The sequence below is a fragment of the Hemiscyllium ocellatum genome, chromosome 42, assembly GCF_020745735.1.
Source record: "Hemiscyllium ocellatum isolate sHemOce1 chromosome 42, sHemOce1.pat.X.cur, whole genome shotgun sequence".
NCBI lineage: Eukaryota > Metazoa > Chordata > Chondrichthyes > Orectolobiformes > Hemiscylliidae > Hemiscyllium > Hemiscyllium ocellatum.
The window spans coordinates 29,696,132-29,718,682 of record NC_083442.1 but is presented as its reverse complement, the minus strand read 5'-3'; the positions used below and the strand labels follow the sequence as shown (position 1 = coordinate 29,718,682).

Genomic DNA, 22,551 nt, shown 5'->3' with positions numbered 1-22,551 from the left:
GTCCAAAGTGGGAATCAGGCTGGGGTCCTTGCTGTTTTGGGCTAGCAGTGCTGACCATTGAGCCACTGTGCTGCCCGTTTCTTCAAAAATATTTCTTCCGAGTGGAATATAAATAAAGATTTACACACTTGTTGTTCTTCACTGTCCTACACCTGCACACACACACAGACACACAAAGAGTGAAAGGGAAGATGATTTAGAAAGATAACTGGATGCAGTGGGAGGATGGGACTGAACAGCCTGAAGGAGCTGAAAAGCCCCTTGTACCTTTGGAAAACGCTAAGGTGCTGATTGTTGAATGTTCAAGAGTGGCTGCCTAGTTTGGATTTGAAAATGTCTGAAGAGAGGGATGTGACTGCTGAAGCTTTTTAAAAAATCTTGACCTTCGGATGTATGCTACCTTTTAAAACAATCTGGATAATTTGTTTCAATGGTTGGGCCATTTTCATGACTTTTTAAAAGGAATAGGACCTAGGCTTGAAAGGCGTGTTGTTTTTTGTAAATAAATCTAGTGAGGGGAAGTAGGAATATTTGAATGGTCTTTACAAGGAGCTAGGACAGACTTGATGGGTTGAATAGCCGCCTCCGAGTCGGGAGAAGGTCTTCCAGCCTCCAGGTGGCGGTGTCGCGCTCTATTGCTCCCGAACGGGGGCCCGGCGTGGCGCAGGCGCACCTTGTCGACAGCACACGATGGTGACAGCGGTGGGGGCAGGTCACAATGTGCGGGCCGAACGGAGCGAGGGAACCGCGGGGGTGGGGGGAGGGCCGAACACCGAGAGAGAGGGAGGGGGGACACTGTGGGCGGACACCGGCGCCGAGTGAGGGAGCTGCTGCGGGATGAGTTACCAGCCGCTCCCCAGCGACGAGGGGACCCACGGAGCCAGGGCCCACGGGAAGGGGCTGAGCTCGAGCCAGCTTCTGAAAGACTTCCGAGCTGGTGAGGGGGGGGGAGAGAGAGAGACGGGGGTCTGGGGGGGGAGAGAGAGAGAGAGACGGGGGTCTGGGGGGGGGGGGAGAGAGAGAGAGAGAGACGGGGCTCGGGGAGAGAGAGAGAGAGACGGGGGTCTGGGGGGGGAGAGAGAGAGAGAGAGACGGGGCTCGGGGAGAGAGAGAGAGAGAGAGACGGGGGTCGGGGGGGGGGAGAGAGAGAGAGAGAGAGACTGTGGGTTGGGGGGGAGAGAGAGAGAGAGAGACTGTGGGTTGGGGGGGGAGAGAGAGAGAGACGGGGCTCGGGGGGAGAGAGAGAGAGACGGGGGTCTGGGGGGGGAGAGAGAGAGACGGGGGTCTGGGGGGGGAGAGAGAGAGACGGGGGTCTGGGGGGGGAGAGAGAGAGAGAGACGGGGGTCTGGGGGGGGAGAGAGAGAGAGACGGGGGTCTGGGGGGGGAGAGAGAGAGAGACGGGGGTCTGGGGGGGGAGAGAGAGAGAGACGGGGGTCTGGGGGGGGAGAGAGAGAGAGACGGGGGTCTGTGGGGGAGAGAGAGAGAGAGACGGGAGTCTGGGGGGGAGAGAGAGACGGGGGTCTCGGGGAAGAGAGAGAGAGATAGAGAGACGGGGGTCTGGGGGGGTAGAGAGAGAGAGACGGGGGTCTGGGGGGGTAGAGAGAGAGAGACGGGGGTCTGGGGGGGTAGAGAGAGAGAGACGGGGGTCTGGGGGGGTAGAGAGAGAGAGACGGGGGTCTGGGGGGGAGAGAGAGAGAGAGAGACGGGGGTCTGTGGGGGAGAGAGAGACGGGGGTCTCGGGGAAGAGAGAGAGAGAGAGAGACGGGGGTCTGGGGGGGTAGAGAGAGACGGGGGTCTGGGGGGGAGAGAGAGAGAGAGAGACGGGGGTCTGGGGGGGGTAGAGAGAGAGAGACGGGGGTCTGGGGGGGAGAGAGAGAGAGAGAGACGGGGGTCTGTGGGGGAGAGAGAGACGGGGGTCTCGGGGAAGAGAGAGAGAGAGAGAGACGGGGGTCTGGGGGGGGGTAGAGAGAGAGAGACGGGGGTCTGGGGGAGAGAGAGAGAGAGAGAGACGGGGGTCTGTGGGGGAGAGAGAGACGGGGCTCGGGGAAGAGAGAGAGAGAGAGAGACGGGGGTCTGGGGGGGTAGAGAGAGAGAGACGGGGCTCTGGGAGAGAGAGAGAGAGACGGGGCTCTGGGGGGGAGAGAGAGAGAGAGACGGGGGTCTGGGGGGGAGAGAGAGAGAGAGACGGGGCTCGGGGAGAGAGAGAGAGAGACGGGGCTCGGGGAGAGACCGAGAGAGAGAGAGAGAGACGGGGCTCGGGGAGAGAGAGAGAGAGACGGGGCTCTGGGAGAGAGAGAGAGACGGGGCTCTGGGAGAGAGAGAGAGACGGGGCTCTGGGAGAGAGAGAGAGACGGGGCTCTGGGAGAGAGAGAGAGAGACGGGGCTCGGGGAGAGAGAGAGAGAGAGAGAGAGAGAGACGGGGCTCGGGGAGAGAGAGAGAGAGAGAGAGAGACGGGGCTCGGGGAGAGAGAGAGAGAGAGAGACGGGGCTCTGGGAGAGAGAGAGAGAGAGACGGGGGTCTGGGGTGGGAGAGAGAGAGAGAGAGACGGGGGTCTGGGGTGGGGGAGAGAGAGAGAGAGAGACGGGGGTCTTTGGGGGGGGAGAGGGAGAGAGACGGGGCTCGGGGAGAGAGAGAGAGACGGGGGTCTGGGGGGGGAGAGAGAGAGACGGGGCTCTGGGGGGGGAGAGAGAGAGAGAGAGAGACGGGGGTCTGGGGGGGGAGAGAGAGAGAGACGGGGGTCTGGGGGGGGAGAGAGAGAGAGAGAGACGGGGGTCTGGGAGAGAGAGAGAGAGAGACGGGGGTCTGGGGTGGGGGAGAGAGAGAGAGAGAGAGAGAGAGAGACGGGGGTCTTTGGGGGAGGAGAGGGAGAGAGACGGGGGTCTTGGGGGGAGAGAGAGAGAGACGGGGCTCGGGGGGAGAGAGAGAGACGGGGGTCTGGGGGGGGAGAGAGAGAGAGAGAGAGAGACGGGGGTCTGGGGGGGGAGAGAGAGAGAGACGGGGGTCTGGGGGGGGAGAGAGAGAGAGACGGGGCTCGGGGAGAGAGAGAGACGGGGGTCTGGGGGGGAGAGAGACGGGGGTCTGGGGGGGAGAGAGAGACGGGGGTCTGGGGGGAGAGAGAGAGAGAGAAACTGGGGGGGGAGAGAGAGACGGGGGTCTGGGGGGGGAGAGAGAGAGAGAGAGAGACGGGGGTCTGGGGGGGGGAGAGAGAGAGAGAGAGAGACGGGGGTCTGGGGTGGGAGAGAGAGAGACGGGGGTCTGGGGGGGAGAGAGGGAGAGAGAGACAGGGGTCTGGGGGGGGAGAGAGAGAGAGAGAGAGACGGGGGTCTGGGGGGGGGAGAGAGAGAGAGAGAGACGGGGGTCTGGGGGGGGGAGAGAGAGAGAGAGAGAGACGGGGGTCTGGGGTGGGAGAGAGAGAGACGGGGGTCGGGGGGGAGAGGGAGAGACGGGGGTCGGGGGGGAGAAGGAGAGAGAGAGACGGGGGTCTCGGGGGAGAGAGAGAGAGGGAGGTCTGGGGGGGGGGGAGAGAGAGAGACGGGGGTCTGGGGGGGAGAGAGGGAGACGGGGGTCTGGGGGGGAGAGAGGGAGACGGGGGTCTGGGGGGGAGAGAGGGAGACGGGGGTCTGGGGGGGAGAGAGGGAGACGGGGGTCTGGGGGGGGAGAGAGGGAGACAGGGGTCTGGGGGGGAGAGGGAGAGACGGGGGTCTGTGGGGGAGAAGGAGAGAGAGACGGGGGTCTCGGGGGGAGAGAGATACGGACGTCTGGGGGGGGAGAGAGAGAGATGGGGGTCTGGAGGGGGAGAGAGGGAGATGGGGGGTCTGGGGGGGAGGGAGGGAGGGAGACGGGGGTCTGGGGGGAGAGAGAGAGAGAGAGAGACGAGGGTGTGGGGGGGGGAATGCGGATGAAGAGAGGATCTGGGGTGCATGGGGGAGGGAGAGATGGTCTGGGGGGGGCATGGGGGGAGGGAGTAGGGAAGGAGAGAGAGAGAAGGTGTCGGGGTAGAGTGTGGACGGAGAGAGGGGGTTTGGGGGTGGTGGGGGGGAAGTGTGGAAGGAGAGAGGGTCTGGGGGGTAATGGGGAGGGAGAGAGGGGTCGGAGGGTGGAGTGTGAAGGAGAGAGAGGCTCTCAGGGATGGAGTGTGGAAGGCGAGAGACGGTTGGGAGGGGGAGTGTGAAAGGAGAGAGCGTCTCGGGTAGGCGGGGGGAGTGTGGAAGGAGTTTGGGTCTCGGGGAAGGGGAGTGGAGTGTGGAAGGCGAGATGGTGCTGTGGGGGCATGGAATGTGGAAGGAGAGAGAGGGTCTCGAGGGGGGGGTGGAGTGTGGAAGGAGAGAGAGGGTCTCGTGGCGGGGTGGAGTGTGGCAGGAGAGAGAGGGTCTCGGGGGTGGGTGGAGTGTGGAAGGAGAGAGAGAGTCTCGTGGGGGGGGTGGGGAGAGGTGGAGTGCGGATGGAGAGAGGATCTCCACAGGGTGGGGAAGACAGTTTTAGTTCTTGGGGGTCAAGATGAGACTCTGGATCTTGAGGTTGATGACAAGAGACTGTTGTAGGTGGGGCTTTGGGGAAGTGAGGTTTTGAGTGTTGGAGAAGAGAGTCTTTGAGGGTAGGAGTGGGTGGAGAAAAATTCCGCAGGGTTTGCGGGTTGTGATGGGACGAGGGAGTCTGGTTCCATGGATTTGCAGCTGTGGAAGGAACAAGGTAAGGGAAATTGGCAAGGGAGGAATGTGGATTGAGCAAATGGGGTCAGAACTGAAGTTGAGGGGAGGCATTAGAGGGGGGCTGATGGTGATAATCACAAAGGTTCCAGTATTAGCCATCTGGATGGGTATATGAATAAGAAGGGTTTAGAGGGATATGGAACAAGTGCTGGCAAATGGGACTAGATTAGGTTACGATATCTGGTCGGCATGGACGAGTTAGATCAAATGGTCTGTTTCTGTGCTGTGCATCTCTATGATTCAGTGAGACTATCTTACTGAGTGGGGTACTACTTGTAATGAGGGTAGTCCTTATTTAGTAGTCAATAGATTATTGTATACAAAGCTTTATTCAATGTTTATAGTGATATTGTTATACATAATGTTTATAAATTGTCATAATTTTAAGAGTTTATCAGTTTTCAATATGTTTAGTTCTATAAAATTAAAAATGTCTGAATTACAATCCAGAAAGAATTGAAGCTTTTTGAGGCAAAACTGGCATTTTCTTCCCTACTAAATGGATTTCTCTTTTCCCTTAAACCTATCCCATTGCAATCTGCTTCTAAGGTCATTCATTATAAGCTAGTTCTCTCTGTGTTTGTGTTTTATCTGATTGTTCTCTTTGTTTCCATATCCTTTGTTTGGTTCAGGAACTGGGTGAGGAAAGGATTAAGCCTATATTTTAACATTTACTGGGTTTGTTAGGTCTAAGAGCAGAAGATGTCAAATTAAGGCTCTGGTTTTAAAATCAAAATAAGTCATTGTCATCACTGATGGATGTCACTTGACTTCTGCACCTGAGACCCATCACGCACTTAGGCATGTGATGTTTTTTAACTTTCAGAGCTGTCATCTTCTGGAAGAGGGAAAAATGTTGTTTACTCGTTTATGTTGTTACGTCTGAAAAAACTGATTTGTTGTAAGGACTAATTAATGTAGTGATGAAAAAGAAAGTTGTTGATTGGATTTCTCCAGTGCAGAATAGAAGATTAATATCATCTTTCATTGTGCTTGCTTTGACCCCCTTTGTATCAAACTATGAGGAGATCTGTGGATAGAAATTCCAACATATATTACAAATCTCTTGGATAGAACTCAGAAGACAGAAATGGAATTTTTGGTTCTTTGTGCCGATATTAATGCTCCACACAGGCCATCACCAACTCTTCGTAACCTAACTCAGTCAGCATAAATCTTTTCCTCTCCCTTTTTGTTCAATCTTTCTTCCCCTTAAAACACATCGCAAACGTCCACTCCCTACACTACCGATGCACAGTATAAGCTACTGTGTGCTACAAAATGCACTGTAGAAATTTGCTAAGACAGTACTGTCTAGAAGGACAAAGGGAGCAGATACATGGGAATTCCACCCCGCCTGTAAGTTCTCCTCCAAGTCCTTCTTTCCCATCCCCACTTGAAAATATGCCACTGTTTCCATCACTAAGTCAAAATCCTCTAACTTGCTGCCGAAGAGCATTATGGTTATGGTTATACTTGCACCAAATAGACTGCAGCAGTTCAAGAAGGCAGCCCATCACCCTTCTCAAGGGCAGCAAGGGATGGGTGGATGATAAATAGTGGTCCAGCGTAGTTCACATCCCCTTAATGAACAATAAAAAAATGTATCTATGCCATTTACCTTGATTGATTTTTTTTGTAATAGCAGGATCCACATTCTTACCAGTCTTGGATGAAGAGATTAGCTTCCGTGATATAATGCAAATGGATGTTTATGGATTTTTATCTCGAAATTCCTTGAGCTGATTGTGTTGATCCATTTATGTTCTCAGTTAATAATTATGTAAAATGGGCATCCGCATGACTGCAATTGTATCTGTAATCCCACAGTTTCAGTGCAATAGTAAATGTCTTAATCAGCTTCAGGAATAGGTGGCTCCCTAACAATAATTTTCCTTGTGCTTAATACAAGAGTCAGCTTCCATAGACAAATCCATGCCACATGTCAGCTGAAATCTGATGTAATATGAAATAAAGAAAATGGGAAGAATTACATTTAAATAGTGCCTGTCCTTCCCATTCAATGTCCCAAAGTGCTTCCCAGCCAATTAATTAATTTTGAAATTTATGCTTCGTCCAACATGCAGTCTAGCATTTTCTCCTTAAAAGTCAAAGCAGAATCTTCTACCAGTGAATTTAGGTCAGGATTAGATGGACTAAGTCATTTATTGTCAAAACATATTATATGGAAGTACTAGTAAATCAGATTCTATACCCGTCCTCAGTTATTGCCTTCATATAATTCTGTCATATTCTTAAAACACATTTTATATTTTTGTTAGACTTGATATCAAGGGTTTGAAACAAAAGGGAGGCAATTGGTGTTGAATTACACAGCTGCCATGACCAAATTGAATGAGAAGGGGATCAGGGGCAAATGTTAATAAGCAAGATAATTCCAGCAATCTGGAAAACATGCTAACTTTTCATGCAAGTTCTTCATATGATCCTGGTTACAATTCACCATGCCAACAATTTTCCTTTTGGAAACAAAATGAAACCTGTCATTGTGTATTTAGTCTCAATCGCTGACTCGAAATCGGCATGCCTTTTTAAAAAAACTTGCCTCCCCTCTTTCAGGCAGTACTCAGACTTGTCCAGAGTTGGTGTGCAGTTGGATTCTGATCGTCCTTACTTATCTCTTTATGATCCTCACTTTTCCAGTCACAGGCTGGTTTGTGCTAAAGGTACGTCAAGCGCCATGGCAAATCTGATTTGTCCTTTTCCTTTATTCCTACAGTGGCTTCTGTAGGAAAATAGAGAGAGCAGGATGGCTTAGGTTACCAGCCAGTGCTGAATTACCAGGTTATGGTTGGGACACCAGCTGCACAAGGGCTGGAGAAATTCAACTAGTACATCTGTGTCTAATGCGTGGTACCATCTCGCAAATGTGAGTTAACACTAAGTGGAATACGATTAGGTTCATCTGTGGTGCTGGAGTTTGAATTACAGCAGAAAAATTTCCTTGAACTATGATTGCAAAAGGATATCCTACATAATTCCTGCCAGCAACATCTCAATATATCACTGCATGCAATTGGTTAGCTTGAAGACAATAACTATTGTGGAAGCAGTGGTGTTGCATGTAGTAAAGATCCTACAAACAACAATAAAATTGTGGATGAAGAACTTCAGTTCAGTTGTTGTTTAAGGGAGATGTATTGACTGGGAGAAAGTGAGGACTGCAGATGCTGGAGATCAGAATCAAAAGGTGTGGTGCTGGAAAAGCACAGTTGGTCAGCAGTTTCTGAGGAGTAGGAGAGTCCACGTTTCGAGCTGATGAAGAGCCTATGCTTGAAACATTAACTCTTCTCACCTTGGACGCTGCCTGACTGGCTGTGCTTTTCCAGCTCCTCGTGTTTTGATGGAGATGTATTGACTCAGCCACCAGGGAGCACTGGTGCTGTTCAGTTAGTGCCTGATATTGCTAACCTCTATCTTGCTGTTAGGGATGAGCAATAAATGCTGGCTTAGCCAGTGACACCCACATCCCAACCATGACTATTTAAACAAAAATCTCATTTGGATTTTGGACGTATGGAGGGCCAGATGTCCAAAATTTGCAGCTTCCATCCTCTGCCTATTTACCTTCCAGATAGCTTGCCTGATCTCCAGTAACCCAGCAACCTCATTTTCAGAAATTTGACTAGGATCTGGAACTCCAGCAATGGTCGGGTTTCATAACCTCAAACATAGTTTTCAGCGGTTTTAATTAAATCAAATTCTGCTTTGATTATGTGATAAATCTGGAACTTGAAGCTAATCTCAGCGATGGTGGTCATGATGACTGTCATTTACTGTTGTAAAAATCCATTTAGGTCACTAATACTCTTTAGAGATAGAATTCTGCCACCCTTACCCAGTCTGGCATCTGTGGAGCTCCAGAGCTACAGCAGTGTGGATTAGTATTTGATATTCCCCCTGAACTGGCCATGTAAGCTGCTCAGTTCAAAGTCAACATGGGATAGGTAACAAAGACAACAAAATACTTGGGGACCGATGCTAGTGTTTGTAGAATGCAGCCTGAGTTTCTGCCCCATTTTTGAAATAAAACCACAAATGTTTTGTCTGGGTTGTTAAATTGTAAATGCTTTGTCATGTTAGAAGGATGGGGTTGGATCTTACTAACCGTTGTTTCTGTTTGTAACTACAGTCCGTGCCGAAATATGAGCGGTTTGTGGTGTTCCGCTTAGGAAGAATTCTCGGCAGCAAGGGCCCTGGAATGATCCTCCTGTTGCCTTTCATTGACCGGTGGCAGAAAGTTGACCTCCGATCTAAAACTTTCATTATTGCACCATTTGAGGTATGTGACCTTGCCAGCCCTGATTTCAAAAGAAGTAGGAGCAGGGGTAGACCATTTGGCCCAGTAAACTCTGCCAGTTAATATTGCCATGGTTGATCTTGGACTTGGACACTACCTGCTGCCTGCTGCTCTTGTCCCTACCTTCCTCAGAGACCAGAAAGGCTCTCTATCACAGCCTTAAATAGGTTCAACTCATTCTGGGGTAGAGAATTTCAGAGATTCACAACCCTTTGAGTGAAGTAATTTCTTCTCATCTCAATCCTAAGTGATTGACCCCTTATCCCGAGAATCTTGGTTTTCATGTTCCTTGACGAGCGGAAATGATCTTTCACCGTCTACCTTATCCAACGTGTTCTGGAAGATAAATCATAGCCAATTTGTTATTGGTGGTCTTAGCAAACCAAATGCAAACAATGTTTCTATCAAAGATGTGAGACTATTGACAAAGTTGAAGTGAAGCTGCCAATCATAACCAAGGTCATTAACAGTCCTAAAGCACAAAGCTGCAACTTGTGCTTGTAACACCTCTAGTAGTATGCCAGAGCCTGGAATTTTGCATTTGATGGCGCTATGCCACACCTGAAGTGTGATTGTTAGGTCCCGAAACTTTAACTTGTGCTCTAGGAGTATTGCCGGAGAATGTGCTGCCTTAGAAGAAAAACCACATGGTTTATTTTTAAAAAGGCATGACAGCTCAGTGGTTCACAGTACAGTGCTAGGGACCCAGGTTCAATTCTCTATGTGTCTTCATGAGATTCCTCTGGGTGCTTCAGTTTTCTCCCACAGTGCAAAAATGTGCAGGTTAGGTGGATTGCCTGTGTTAAGTTGCCTATAGTATCCAGGGATGTTCAGGCGAGGCAGGTTAGCTGTGGGAAATGCAGGATTACAGGGACAGAGTAGGGAGTGGGTCTGAGTGGGATGCTGTTCAGAAGCCAGTGCAGACTTGATGGGCTGAATGGTCTGCTTCAACACTTAAAGATTCTGAGATTCTAAGAAGCATTATTCTGTTAAGTTGTAGGTGTGTACCACTTAAAGCCTCTACAGTCTAATTGCTTTAAAATAAACATAACAAAAGAAGCTGGAGCAGTAGGAGTCTGCTCCACCATCCAACAGGTTTAAATCACAACTCCATTTTGCTATGCAGTCCTTATAACCCATAATTATCAGAGTGTCCAAATATCAAGTTAAATTAACCTTGAACATTCTTAATGATTGAACATCCACAGATCTCTAGGGTGGACAATTCCAGAGATTCACAAGCCTTTGATTTGAGCTTTTCTCCTCCTCCTCATTTGAAATATCTGATGTGTTACTCTGTGCCTGTGATTCTCTGCTTCTAAATCTTACAACTGAGTGGAGGTGTGAGCCTCTCAGTATCCACTCTGACAAAAGCCTCTGAGAACTTTATACATTTCAGTGTAATCACCTCTCACTCTCCACTGGCCCATTCTGTTCCAATTGTGGCCAAATTACAGACATAAATTAAAACAGTGCAAGTATTCAGTTCTTTGATTTCTTGATACTTCTCCATCACGTGTAGCATGGAAAGCTGACTGGGAACACATTGTACACCCGATTTACCTTTTATGACACAAAAAGGCAAGATGGAGTTGTCTTTTGAGAACTCAGAATATCATGCAAAAGAAACCACTGAACCTTTATCTCCTTCACACAGGCAAAATGTAAAGATGAAGCCGTGATCAATGTGGGTGCAGAAGTGCAGTACCATATCTGGAATCCAGTCCTGTCTGTAGCATTAGTGGAGGATATTGACAGCACTACGGCTTACACTGCACAGAATGTAATGAGGCGCTTGTTGCATAAGGAAACTCTGGCGCAAATCCAGGAGGACAAAAGTAAAACTGGAGAACACTTAGCGGTAAGTACAGTGTCTCCTTTTTGCATTGGCTGCTGCACCGAACACTGACACCAGCACCACAGGAATTATCTGTAACTGGCTTGCAGTACACTGTATTGCAATGTTTGCAACTGTTAGAATTTCACTGTAAAATCATGGCCCACCTAACCAAACAGCATAGCTGTCTATAAAGATCATGTCTTTTATATTGCCTTTAGTTTGGGGCTATGGATTAGAAAATGAAGATACTGCTTTGAACCAAGGAGACTGTATAACAGAGATGGTTGTACTGCTGAAAATATGTTTGCTGGAGAGCATTGTGAGTTGTTTATAGTTTGCCTGAAACGGTGAGAACAGAAGCAGACACCAAAGACCTGATGGGTTATAGAGTCATATAGCACGAAACAGACCCTTTGGTCCAACCAGTCCATGCAGACCATAATCCCAGACTAGGTCAGGCAGCATCCAAGGAGCAGGAGAATCGACGTTTCGGGCATAAGCCCTTCTTCAGGAATGAGGAGGGTGTGCCAAGCAGGCCAAGATAAAAGGTAGGGAGGAGGGACTTGGAGGAGGGGCGTTGGGAATGCGATAGGTGGAAGGAGGTTAAGGTGAGGTGATAGGCCACAGAGAGGGTGGGGACGGGGAGGTCGGGAAGAAGATTGCAGGTCAAGAAGGCGGTACTGAGTCCGAGGGTTGGGACTGAGATAAGGTGGGGGGAGGGGAAATGAGAAAGCTGGAGAAATCTGCATTCATCCCTTGTGGTTGGAGGGTTCCTAGGCGGAAGATGAGGCTCTCTTCCTCCAGTCGTGTTGCCATGGTCTGGTGATGGAGGAGGCTAAGGACCTGCATGTCCTTGGTGGAGTGGGAGGGGGAGTTAAAGTGTTGAGCCACGGGGCGGTTGGTTTGGTTGGTGCGGGTGTCCCAGAGGTGTTCTCTGAAACATTCCACAAGTAGACGGCCTGTCTCCCCAATGTCGAGGAGACCACATCGGGTGCAGTGGATGCAGTAAATGATGTGTGTGGAAGTGCAGGTGAATTTGTGATGGATATGGAAGGATCCATTGGGGCCTTGGAGGGAAGTGATAGGGGAGGTGTGGGCGCAAGTTTTGCATTTTTTGCGGTTGCAGGGGAATGTGCCGGGAGTGGAGGTTGGATTGGTGGGGGGTGTGGACCTGACGAGGGAGTCGCGGAGGGAGTCGTCTTTCCGGAACGCTGATAGGGGAGGGGAGGGAAATATATCCTTGGTGGTGGAGTCTGTTTAGAGGTGGCGGAAATGATGAAGGATGATACGATGTATCTGGAGGTTGGTGTCGTGGTAGGTGAGGACCAGTGGGATTCTGTCCTGGTGGCGATTGGAGGGCGGGGTTCAAGGGCGGAGGTGCGGGAAGTGGAGGAGATGTGGTGGAGAGCGTTGTTGACCAAGTCGGAGGGGAAATTGCGGTCTTTGAAGAAGGAGGACATCAGGGTTGTTTGGTATTGGAATTGTTCCTCCTGGGAGCAAATGCGGTAGAGGCGAAGGAATTGGGAGTATGGGATGGTGTTTTTACAGGGGGCAGAGTGGGAGGAGGTGTAGTCTAGGTAGCTGTGGGAGTTGGTCGGTTTATAATAAATGTCAGTGTTGAGTCGGTCACCCGAGATAGAAATGGAGAGGTCTAGGAAGGAGACGGAGGAGTCTGAGACAGTCCAAGTAAATTTGAGGTCGGGGTGGAAGGTGTTAGTAAAGTGGATAAACTGTTCAAACTCCTCGTGGGAACACTAGGTAGCACCGATACAGTCATCGATTTAGCAGAAGAAAAGGTGGGGGGTAGTGCCAGTGTAGCTGCGGATGATGTACTGTTCCACATATCATCTTCCACCGAGGAATCCTCCAACCACAAGGGATGAATGCAGATTTCTCCAACTTTCTCATTTCCCCTCCCCCCCACCTTATCTCAGTCCCAACCCTCGGACTCAGCACCGCCTTCTTGACCTGCAATCTTCTTCCCGACCTCTCCGCCCCCACCCCCTCTCTCTAACCTATCACCCTCACCTTAACCTCCTTCCACCTATCACATTCCCAATGCCCCTCCCCCAAGTCCCTCCTCCCTACCTTTTATCTTAGCCTGCTTGGCACACCCTCCTCATTCCTGAAGAAGGGCTTATGCTCAAAACGTCGATTCTCCTGCTCCTTGGATGCTGCCTGACCTGCTGCAGTTTTCCAGCTACCCATTTTTCAGCTCTGGTCTCCAGTATCTGCAGTCCTCACTTTCTCATAATCTCAAACTAAACTAGTCCCACCTCCCTGTGCTTGAGTCCATATCCCTCCAAGCCTTTCTTATTCATGTACTTATCCAAATGCCTTTAAGCATTGTAATGGTACCCACATCCACCAATTCCTGTGGAACTTCATTCTACCCATGAACCACTCGCTGGAGATGGGGTGGGTTGGGTTGGTGGGTGGAGGGGGCATTGCCCCTCATGTCCTTTTTAAATCTTGTTCCTCTCACCCTAAAAATTGCACATTAATCTGGAAAAGACATCTGCCATTCGACTTATCTATGCCCCTCATGTTTAAAAAGAAAACTTGTGCAACTGAGGGAAAATTACTTGACAACAGTATTTTGACAGACTCTTCTTCAGGTGATCATGACTTCTGACTCAGGGCAGCAGTGAACAGTGAACCACCTAGTTAGCAAAGAGAAAGAATGTTGCTCTCTCTCTCTATCTGTGGTGGTGGTACCGGAAAGTCTCTAGTGACAACTAGGTACCCCCACTCAGCTTTGTTTGCAAAATTCCTATCGACTGAGGAACAAAACATCTTTTTAAAAGTGAAAGGATGAATTCTGAATGAATTAAATGAGGAGAACTTTGATATGCAAGTAACATGGGTCAGCAGCAAACAACTGAAGTGGAATTCAAAGCAAGAGAAAGGAAACAACTCAGCGAATCCTAAGGTGCTATTGAACTGTGTTCCCCGATTTCTTTTTTCACCCTGAATGTCTATGCATTGTCTTTGTGTCTGTCAGTTTGTGATGAGGGCAGTTTAAGAAGGGATAGAGTTTAAGTTGTAGAGTTAGCAGTTCATACTGCCCAACAGCTATTGGAAAGAGACTTTTGATCATAATCAAGTTATTTTCCTAAGTTGGTAAATGTTGTCTTTTAGTCTGGGTTCTTCAATCGGTTTATTTGGGGACTTAGGGTAGTTTGAATATTTTCACGTTATGACGATTCGGGAATCATGAGGCTTGATTCTAACATGCCACCCAGTGACTTGCAGCAATGTCAGTGATGAAATTAAAACTAAACAAACTGGTTTAGAAAAATCTCGACAGGTTAGGCAGGATTTTCCAATCTGAAGCGTATATTCTGTTTATCTTTCTCTGTCTGCACACAATACTGCCTACCTGCTGAATGTTTGATTCTTCAGCTTCTTTCAGGTTTTATTTCTGATTTCCAGCGTCCACTTTTAAGCGCTGTTCTGCTTTTTTTGTCATGGAATTCTGAAAATCTGGCCTCTCCAAGTTGCAGGAAGGTAGCAGTCTTGGCAGATCACAGGACTGGAGGACATTAGGGAGATGGGGTTGCCTATTTTCATGTAATAAAAACTGGGTGAGCCAATGGTTAATGCAGGAATCTATGGACTCATACAAGAGAACAGGCAGTGCCTCCAGGGGAAGGTGGTGAGTGCAAGAGGGACAATTTTGAACGAGTGTGTGTTTGTTTTCAAAATCTAAATCTTGAACACAAGTTCATAAGTACTATAAATTTATTTTGTTCTGACTCGGTTCCCTATGCAGTTTGAGGTCAACAAAAAAACCAAACACTGGGGTATGGAAGTGCAGAGGGTAGACCTGATTCTGCACAGCGTGTTAAACAGACCGGAAGAGGATCAATCACGTTCTGAGACCTCTCCACCCAGCAGTCGATTAGAAAAACTTCCTGCTCCTCTACGGAAGTTGGCCACGCAAATGATGCAAAACAGACGATCGCCACAATCAGTGCACCTTTCTTCACGTTACAGTGAGAGCGAAGGTGAGCTGAAGTTCTCTTTAATCAGACTGAATGAAAGCATTTGATCAATTCAGTCCTCTGCCCTGTAGATATCATTGAGCGGAGTTAAAGCTTTTGGCCTATGTAGGTATTTCACTTGCCAGGTCTAAAGTTTAAACCTGCATTCCTGCTAATAGCTTGTATTTCAGGCTGATGCTGTTAGTAAATTTCAACCTTCTGATATTGCTTCAGGCTTACTGACTGACAATGGATACATTGCAGCCGTTTCTGAGCATAACAAGGAGCATCTGGCCCATCCAGCCTTCTCTGCCATTCTATAAGATCATGGCTGATCTTTTCATTGACTCAGCTGTACTTACCCTTGCCTTCACCATATCCCTGAATTCCTTCGTTATTCAAAAGAAATCTATCTTTAAAATCTTTATCAGGATTAGTGTTAACTACGTCACTGGGCAGGGAATCATAGATTTACAACACTCTGGATGAAGAAGTTCCTTCTCAAGCCAGTTCTAAATCTGCATTTCCTACTTTTGAGGCTATGTCTTCTTGTCCTAGTTTCACCTGCGGTGGAAACATCCTCTCTACTTCTATCTTATCCTATTCCTTTCATAATTTCTTATGTTTCTATACGATCCCCCATCATTCTTTGAAATTCCAATGACTATAATCTCAGTCTACTCAGTCTGTCCTCATAAGCCGGCCCCCTCAACTCTAGAATCAACCTAGGGAATCTCCTATGCACCCCCTCCAGTGCCAGTACACACTTTTCCCAAGGAAGACCAAAGCTGCATGCAATACTCCAGGTGTCCTAGAGCAAACCATCCTCAACTGCTTCATCAATGACCTTCCCTCCACCATAAATTAAGAATTGGGGATGTTTGCCGATGATTGCACGATGTTCAGCACCAATCGTGACTCCACAGATACTGAAGTGGTCCATATTCAAATGCACAAGATCTGGACAATATCCAGATTTGGGCTGACAAGCAACATTCATTTGCCGGACAATGACCATCCCTTAATAAGGGACAATCTAACCTCCACCCTTTTGACATTCAATGATTTGACCATGACTGAATCCTCCACTGTCAATATCCTACAGATTACCATTGACTAGAAACTCAGCCGGACTCTTCATTTAAATAGAGTGGCTACAATAGCAGGGCAGAGGTTAGGAATACTGTAACCCACCACCTGACGACTCAAAACCTGTCCACTATGTACGAGGCATTAATCAGGAGTATGTTGGAATTTTCCCCACTTGCCTGGATGGGTGCAACTCCAGCAACAATAAGCTTGACACCATCCATGACAAAGCAGCCCACTTAATTGGCACCACATCCGCAAGGATCCATTCTGTCAACCATTAATGCTCAGTAACAGCAGTGTGTACTATCTGTAAGATACACTGCAGAAGTTTACCAAAGATCCTCAGACAGCACTTTCCAAACTCAGAACCACTTCCATCTAGAAGGGCAAGGGCAGGAGATACATAAGAACGCCACTGCCTACAAATTTCTCCTCCAAGCCGCTCATCATCCTGACTTGGAAGTATATCGCTGTGCCTTCAGTGTCACTGAGGCAAAATCCTGGAATTCCCTCCCTCATGGGAATGTGGGTCTTAACCTACAGCACATGGACTGCAGCAGTTCAAAAAGCCAGCTCACCACTACCACCTCATGGGCAATTAAGGTCAGGCAATAAATGCTGGACAGCAAGTGGTTTCCATGTCCTGTAAGTGAAAAAAAAGAGATACGGAGAGATTTGAATACAAGAATGAGTACTTTAGAGTTGAATAATTACTGTACTCTGAGCCAGTGTAGGTCAGGGATCACAGGGCTGAGATGGTCCACCTGAGTTGGACTCGAAGTAGCATATAAGCTTACTTGCTTACAGATAGGGAAAGTTGGTATGTCTGTAAATTAAGTTCTGTCTTAACCAGATGACCAATCTCTCAAATGCTGTTTGAGTTCCTTGCAGACAGTATTCGGACCCCATCTATAATGACTGAATCGGAAGACCTGGAGAGTGACATTATCAGTCCAGACTGGATACTTTCTAAAGTGAGAGCATTCCTTTCTGAGGACCTCGTGAAACAGATTGGAGCCTGTTACCTTTTCAGTGTTAACCAGAAGGATGGGACTCAGAATTTGTATTTTCTGGACCTTAGCAGAGGTGAGCTAAATGTTTCTTCATTTACATTGTGGAATGCAGCTTTGTTTAAATATATTACTGAAATGGCAAAATTATCTCTGAAAGATTGTATTCTCATTACTCTAATTTGAAGATTGTAGCAAGACTTATTAGCTGAAATGCAAGGTGACAAAGGCATTTTGCGCACTTGCCTTCTTTGGTCAGGATATTGAGTATGGGAGTTGGAATTTGTGGCTATACAAGGCATTGGTGAGGCCACTTTGGGAGTACTGTGTACAACTCTGGTCACCCTGCTACAGGAAGGATGTTATTAAACTGGAAAGGGTGCAGAAAGATTACAAGCATGTTACCGAGACTGGAGGGTTTGAATTATAGGGAGAAGCTGAATAGGCTGGAAGTTCTTTACCTGGAGCATAAGAGGTTGAGACGTGACATTATAGATGTTTATAAAATGATGAGGGGCATAGATAAGGTGAATAGCTAAGGTCTTTCCCCAGGATAGGAGAGCCCAAAACTAGAGGGCATAGGCTTAAGCTGAGAGGGGAAAGATATAAAAGGCACCTAAGGAGCAACTCCTTCACAGAAGGTGGTGCTTATATGGAATGAACTACCAGAGGAAGTGGTAGGTTTAAATTACAACATTTAGAAGACGTTTGGACAGATACACGAATAGGAAAGATTTAGAAGGATATGGGCCAATCACAGACAAATGGGACTATTTTTAGTTTAGGAAATCTGCTTGGTATGGACAAGTTAGGCCAAAGGGTCTGTTTCTGTGCTGCATGACTCTTAACAGTACTGTTCTGTTAATTGTTAGTCTGACATGGCCAAAAATAGAATATAAAAATGGAGATGATATGCTGAAACCGAATTAATCACTAGTTAGACCACAGCTTGAGCACTGTGCAATTCTGGTCCTTTCATTATAGGCAGGATGTAATTGCAGAGGTCAGAGTAGATTAATGAAGATGTTGCTAGGACTGCAGCAATGCAGCTATGATGGAAGATTGGCCAGACTGGGGATGCTGACAGATGTTTTGATTGAAGTGTACAAAATTCAGAAGGGTGTGGATAGAATAAATGGAAAGATGATTTACCTGTACAGAGAAGCCAGTGATTAGAGGACACAGATTTAAAGTGACTGATGGAAAGATTAGAGGGAGGTAGGTGTCTGAAAGGGTGGTAGAGCCAGAAATCCTCAGCTCATTTGAAAAGTGTTGGATATGCACCTGAAGCCCAGAAACCTGCAGGACTACAGATTGTGGGAGAAGGCCAGGGTTTTTTGAACAGTGCAGACACAGAGGGCTGAGTGGCTTTTCTTGGTGCTGTAAACTTTCTATATGTTTTCTCATCATCTGTTTGGGGATGTTATTACAAACCTCTGGTTCAGATTGGACTTGATTGCTCCGAGATAGGGACACTGCCACATGAGCCCTTCATCATAAACTTTCTACGATTCTACGGTAGTGAGTCATTTACTGAGTTGAGATCTAAAGTACATTTGCTGTGGCGCTTGTCATTTTGCCTACATTGTAGTTTCCACAGAAAACTCGGGAACTCTCTTGGATAATTTCAGTTTGCATTAGATATTTTGTGTTGAGTTTTAAGATGCTCTTAAAGGGGGAGAACCACGATTAAAGCTTCCTCCACCTGCTTTCAATGAGAATATTGGCACTTAGTAGGTACTTGCATCCTTAAAACCAATTTAGTTAAAAAAAAATCCATCAACAAGAGAGTGAAGTTAAAAATGCACCTTAGTAACATTATTAGATTTGGACAATTTCATAAATTGCAATGTATGTCTGAAGATGAAATACAGATGGGATAAGATATTCTCTTGAGATCGTAGCTCATATTTTAGATTAGATTAGATTCCCTACAGTGTGGAAACAGGTCAGTCCACACCGATCCTCCGAAGAGTAACCCACCCAGACCCATTCCCCTCTGACTAATGTACCTGATAGTATGGACAGTTTAGCCTGGCCAATCCACCTGACCTGGCCAGCTTTGGACAGTGGGAGGAAACCCATGCAGACATGGGGAGAATGTGCAAACTTCACACAGACAGTCGTCCAAGGCTAAAATCGAACCTGGTGCTGTGAGACTGTAGTGCTAACCACTGAGCCACCGCGCTGCCCCAAACATAGTGAATGCTGGAGAAACTCAGGAGATCTTGCACCATCTGTGCAGAGAAATAAAGTTAATGCTTTGAGTCCGGTATGAGAGTTCTGAAGAGTCCCACCAGAATTTGGTTTGAATCCTGAGTTCCTTGAATATTCTGTGTTATGGATTCAAATTTCCAGTACTTCTCTCATGTTTAGATTAGATTAGATTACTTACAGTGTGGAAACAGGCCCTTCAGCCCAACAAGTCCACACCGACCCACCGAAGCGCAACCCACCCATACTCCTACATTTACCCCCTATGTAACACTACGAGCAATTTAGCATGGCCAATTTACCTGACCCGCACATCTTTGGACTGTGGGAGGAAACCGGAGCACCCGGAGGAAACCCACGGGGAGAATGTGCAAACTCCACACAGTCACCTGAGGCAGGAATTGAACCTGGGTCTCTAGCGCTGTGAGGCAGCAGTACTAACCACTGTGGCAACGTGCCGCCCACAAATGCATGACTTCACATTTATTAACATTGTATTCCAACTGCCAGCCTTTATCCACTCACTCAATGTATTTATTTAGATTAGATTAACCCACCAGACCCATTTCCCTCTGACTAATGCACCTAACACTATGGGCAATTTAGCATAGCCAATTCACCTAACCAGCACATTTTTAGACTGTGGGAGGAAACTGGAGCACCCAGAGACACAGGGAGAATACGCAAACTCCACACAAACAGTCACCCGAGGCTGGAATCGAACCTGGGACCCTGGTGCCTTGAAGCAGCAGTGCTAATAACAGCCACTGTGCCGTTTCTATGTGACCAGAGAGTACTTGATGCAATAAAAGACTTCATTGTCCAACATCAATATTCTTCAATTAAAAACGAGAAATAAGTACATCTTCCAGTGTAAGAGATTAATTATTGACTGTCTGTCTATAACTGTCTCTTATTAATCCTCAAGATTCTGGCAAAGCCGGCTATGGCATGCCTGAAGGAGACCCTCATGTCACTTTGGAAGTGACAGAAGACACCATGCAGGGTCTGTTCTCAGGGGACCTCAAGCCGTTTTCCGCCTACATGAGTGGACGGATACGCGTACAGGGTGATTTGAAACTCGCAATGAAGCTGGAGGATCTCATTAAGAAGCTGAATCGATGATGCAGCAAAAAGGCGCACACCCAGCATACCCCGGACACAGCCTCCTAAGTGTCACGTCTTGTGTTTTATTTATTTTTGTTATTTTCTCTGTACTATCATATTGTTTGTAGTTTTTTATGGATTGGTAATGCATTTTGGGTATAAAAAATAGTTTGTCATACTAGATTGCACTGCCATGCTATGTGACCTAATTCTCTGGTACGAGATTGCAGTTAGCTTTGTTGTGCTTCTGAATCTCCCAAGGAGTGAGTGGTTATGGTTTGGAATGCATTTCCTGAGGAGGCTGTTGGAAGCAGACTCAGTCGTGACTTTCAAAAAGGAATAGAATCTGCATTCGGAGACGAGATTTGCTGGGCAGTGGCACTAATCAGATGACTCTTTTAAAGGCTGGGTGTTAGGCCGAGTATCAGTGCTGTTTTTCTTCAACAAGGTCACTCGAGTGGCTGAAATTCTTGTAGTTTTGTACAAGTCTAGCAATGAAGCTTGATTACAACATAGTGCTTTAGTCCTTTTATTGAAAAAACAATGTAATATTTTAAATATTTGGTGGATGAGCAATTCGATTACTGAGAGTAGAAATTAACCTCCTGGGTGATTTGGACAATGCTGTCCATTGGAACTGCCAGTTTTACAACATTACAGTCGTGACGAGTCAAAAATTGCTATGGTACATTTTGAGGCTATGAGAGGTGCTATATAAATGCAAGTGTCTTTTTATTTAATGCAGCCTTCACTGAAGGTGAATTGCAGTAAACGCTGAACACTTGAAAGCTAATTTTGTGTTAATTTTTACAAAATTAATTAACAGTTGAAACAATGGGAAGAGGAGTGCTCTTGATTGATTGTTTGTTTATAAAATGTAATCAAGCCGAAGGAGGAATTCTGATCGATTTCCGAATTTATTAACTGCAACATAAAATCCAAGAAATCAAATCTGTGTACTGGGATCGAAATAAATTGTCTCACTGTTTGTATTTTGGAGCCTGTGGTTATAATTTACTCACGGACGGTATGAATATTGCTGCCATTTCCAGTGTGCTATGCCCCTTTTCCAGAATTGGTTGCCGTGTTCTTGAAACTGTCTGAATGCTTGTTTCTTTTCACTACAGTTTTTACCAAACGGATATCTTGCAACTGACAGCAGAGGCTCAGAGCCCTCTCGGGTCTCTCTCAATATGTTGGGGTCATTGTGTGTGCAATCAAAACCATGTTTAGCCTCACCATGGGTTATGTTTGCCACCCCATCCCTCTTTAAGTGCAGGGTTTGCTTGGCTCAGTGTAGTAAAGGAAGCCACTTCTTGGTCTAACCCGAAGGGACTCTTGCATTGAACACAGTCATTTATTACATTGATATGATCAACACTATTACAGAAACTGGGGAGGATCAGATGTCAGGTCTCACTCCTTCGAGTTCTTAAATTACTCTGCCAACTATTACATAAGATATCAAACTGGGTGGTGCTTAAGTATTAACTGTTTCAGACCCTAACATCCTTATATAACAGGTGCTGCTGTCTGGTCTATATTTGTATCCATCCCTAACCGTCGCAGAAATGGCGGAAAGTTGTCATGAGGCACGATTTCTCAGAGCCTCTGAATAACTCTTCAGGAAAAGATGCTCAATCGTCTCTATGGGAAACCTGATTAATACAGAAACTGTTGAGTCTAAAGCAGCTATTAAAGGATGCTATTGTGTTTTGACACAAAACATAGATACAGTTAAGAGGAGTAGTGCATTCGACCACTCAAGTCTGCTCTGGCATGCAATATGATCATTGTTGATCAGTGCCATTAAAATAGAGTCATAGACATGTACAGCATGGAAACAGACCCTTCGGTCCATATCCCTGTAAACTCTTCCTATTCATATACATATCCATATGCTTTTTAAATGTTGTGATTGTACCAGCCTTCACCACTTCCTCATTCCATACACACACCACCACCTGCGTGAAAAAGTTGCCCCTTAGGTCCCTTTTAAATCTTTCCCCTCTCACCTTATCCTATGTCCTCTAGTTTTGGATTCACCCTACCCTGAGGAAAAGACCGTGGCGATTCACCCTATCCATGCCCCTCATGATCTTATAAACCTCAATCAGCCCTCAGCCTCCGATGCCCAGGGGAAATAGCCCCAGCCTATTCAGCCTCTCCTTGTGGCTGAAACTCTCCAACCCTGGCAACTTCCTTGTAAATCTTTTCTGAACCGTCTCAAGTTTTACAACATCCTTCCTATAGCAGGGAGGTCAGAATTGC

The 22,551-nt window shown here is 47.0% G+C and overlaps 1 protein-coding gene across 4 annotated transcripts; it reads left to right on the top strand.

The window, feature by feature from the left end:
- Window positions 1–677: 677 nt before the first annotated feature.
- On the top strand, window positions 678–21,272 carry stoml1 (stomatin (EPB72)-like 1). 4 transcript variants are annotated; one of them, XM_060853849.1, is made up of 7 exons: window positions 678–720; window positions 7,291–7,397; window positions 8,864–9,013; window positions 10,689–10,892; window positions 14,647–14,881; window positions 16,841–17,035; window positions 20,102–21,272. In XM_060853849.1, exons 2-7 carry the CDS (start codon window positions 7,356–7,358, stop codon window positions 20,296–20,298), a joined length of 1,023 nt encoding a protein of 340 aa, XP_060709832.1. In that variant the 5' UTR covers window positions 678–720; window positions 7,291–7,355; the 3' UTR covers window positions 20,299–21,272. The 4 variants fall into 4 exon arrangements, with proteins under 4 accessions (XP_060709832.1, XP_060709833.1, XP_060709830.1 ...); XM_060853850.1 differs by having other exon boundaries at window positions 680–702; XM_060853847.1 differs by lacking the exon at window positions 678–720 and adding an exon at window positions 797–937.
- The last annotated feature ends 1,279 nt before the right edge of the window (window positions 21,273–22,551 follow it).

Excerpts from the sequence above, each read along its gene's own strand:
- stoml1 (XM_060853847.1), top strand. The coding sequence starts at position 838 with ATGAGTTACCAGCCGCTCCCCAGCGACGAGGGGACCCACGGAGCCAGG. Across the intron at positions 7,398-8,863 it reads CAGGCTGGTTTGTGCTAAAG|TCCGTGCCGAAATATGAGCG; the intron begins GTACGTCAAGCG and ends TTGTAACTACAG. Across the intron at positions 14,882-16,840 it reads ACGTTACAGTGAGAGCGAAG|ACAGTATTCGGACCCCATCT; the intron begins GTGAGCTGAAGT and ends AGTTCCTTGCAG.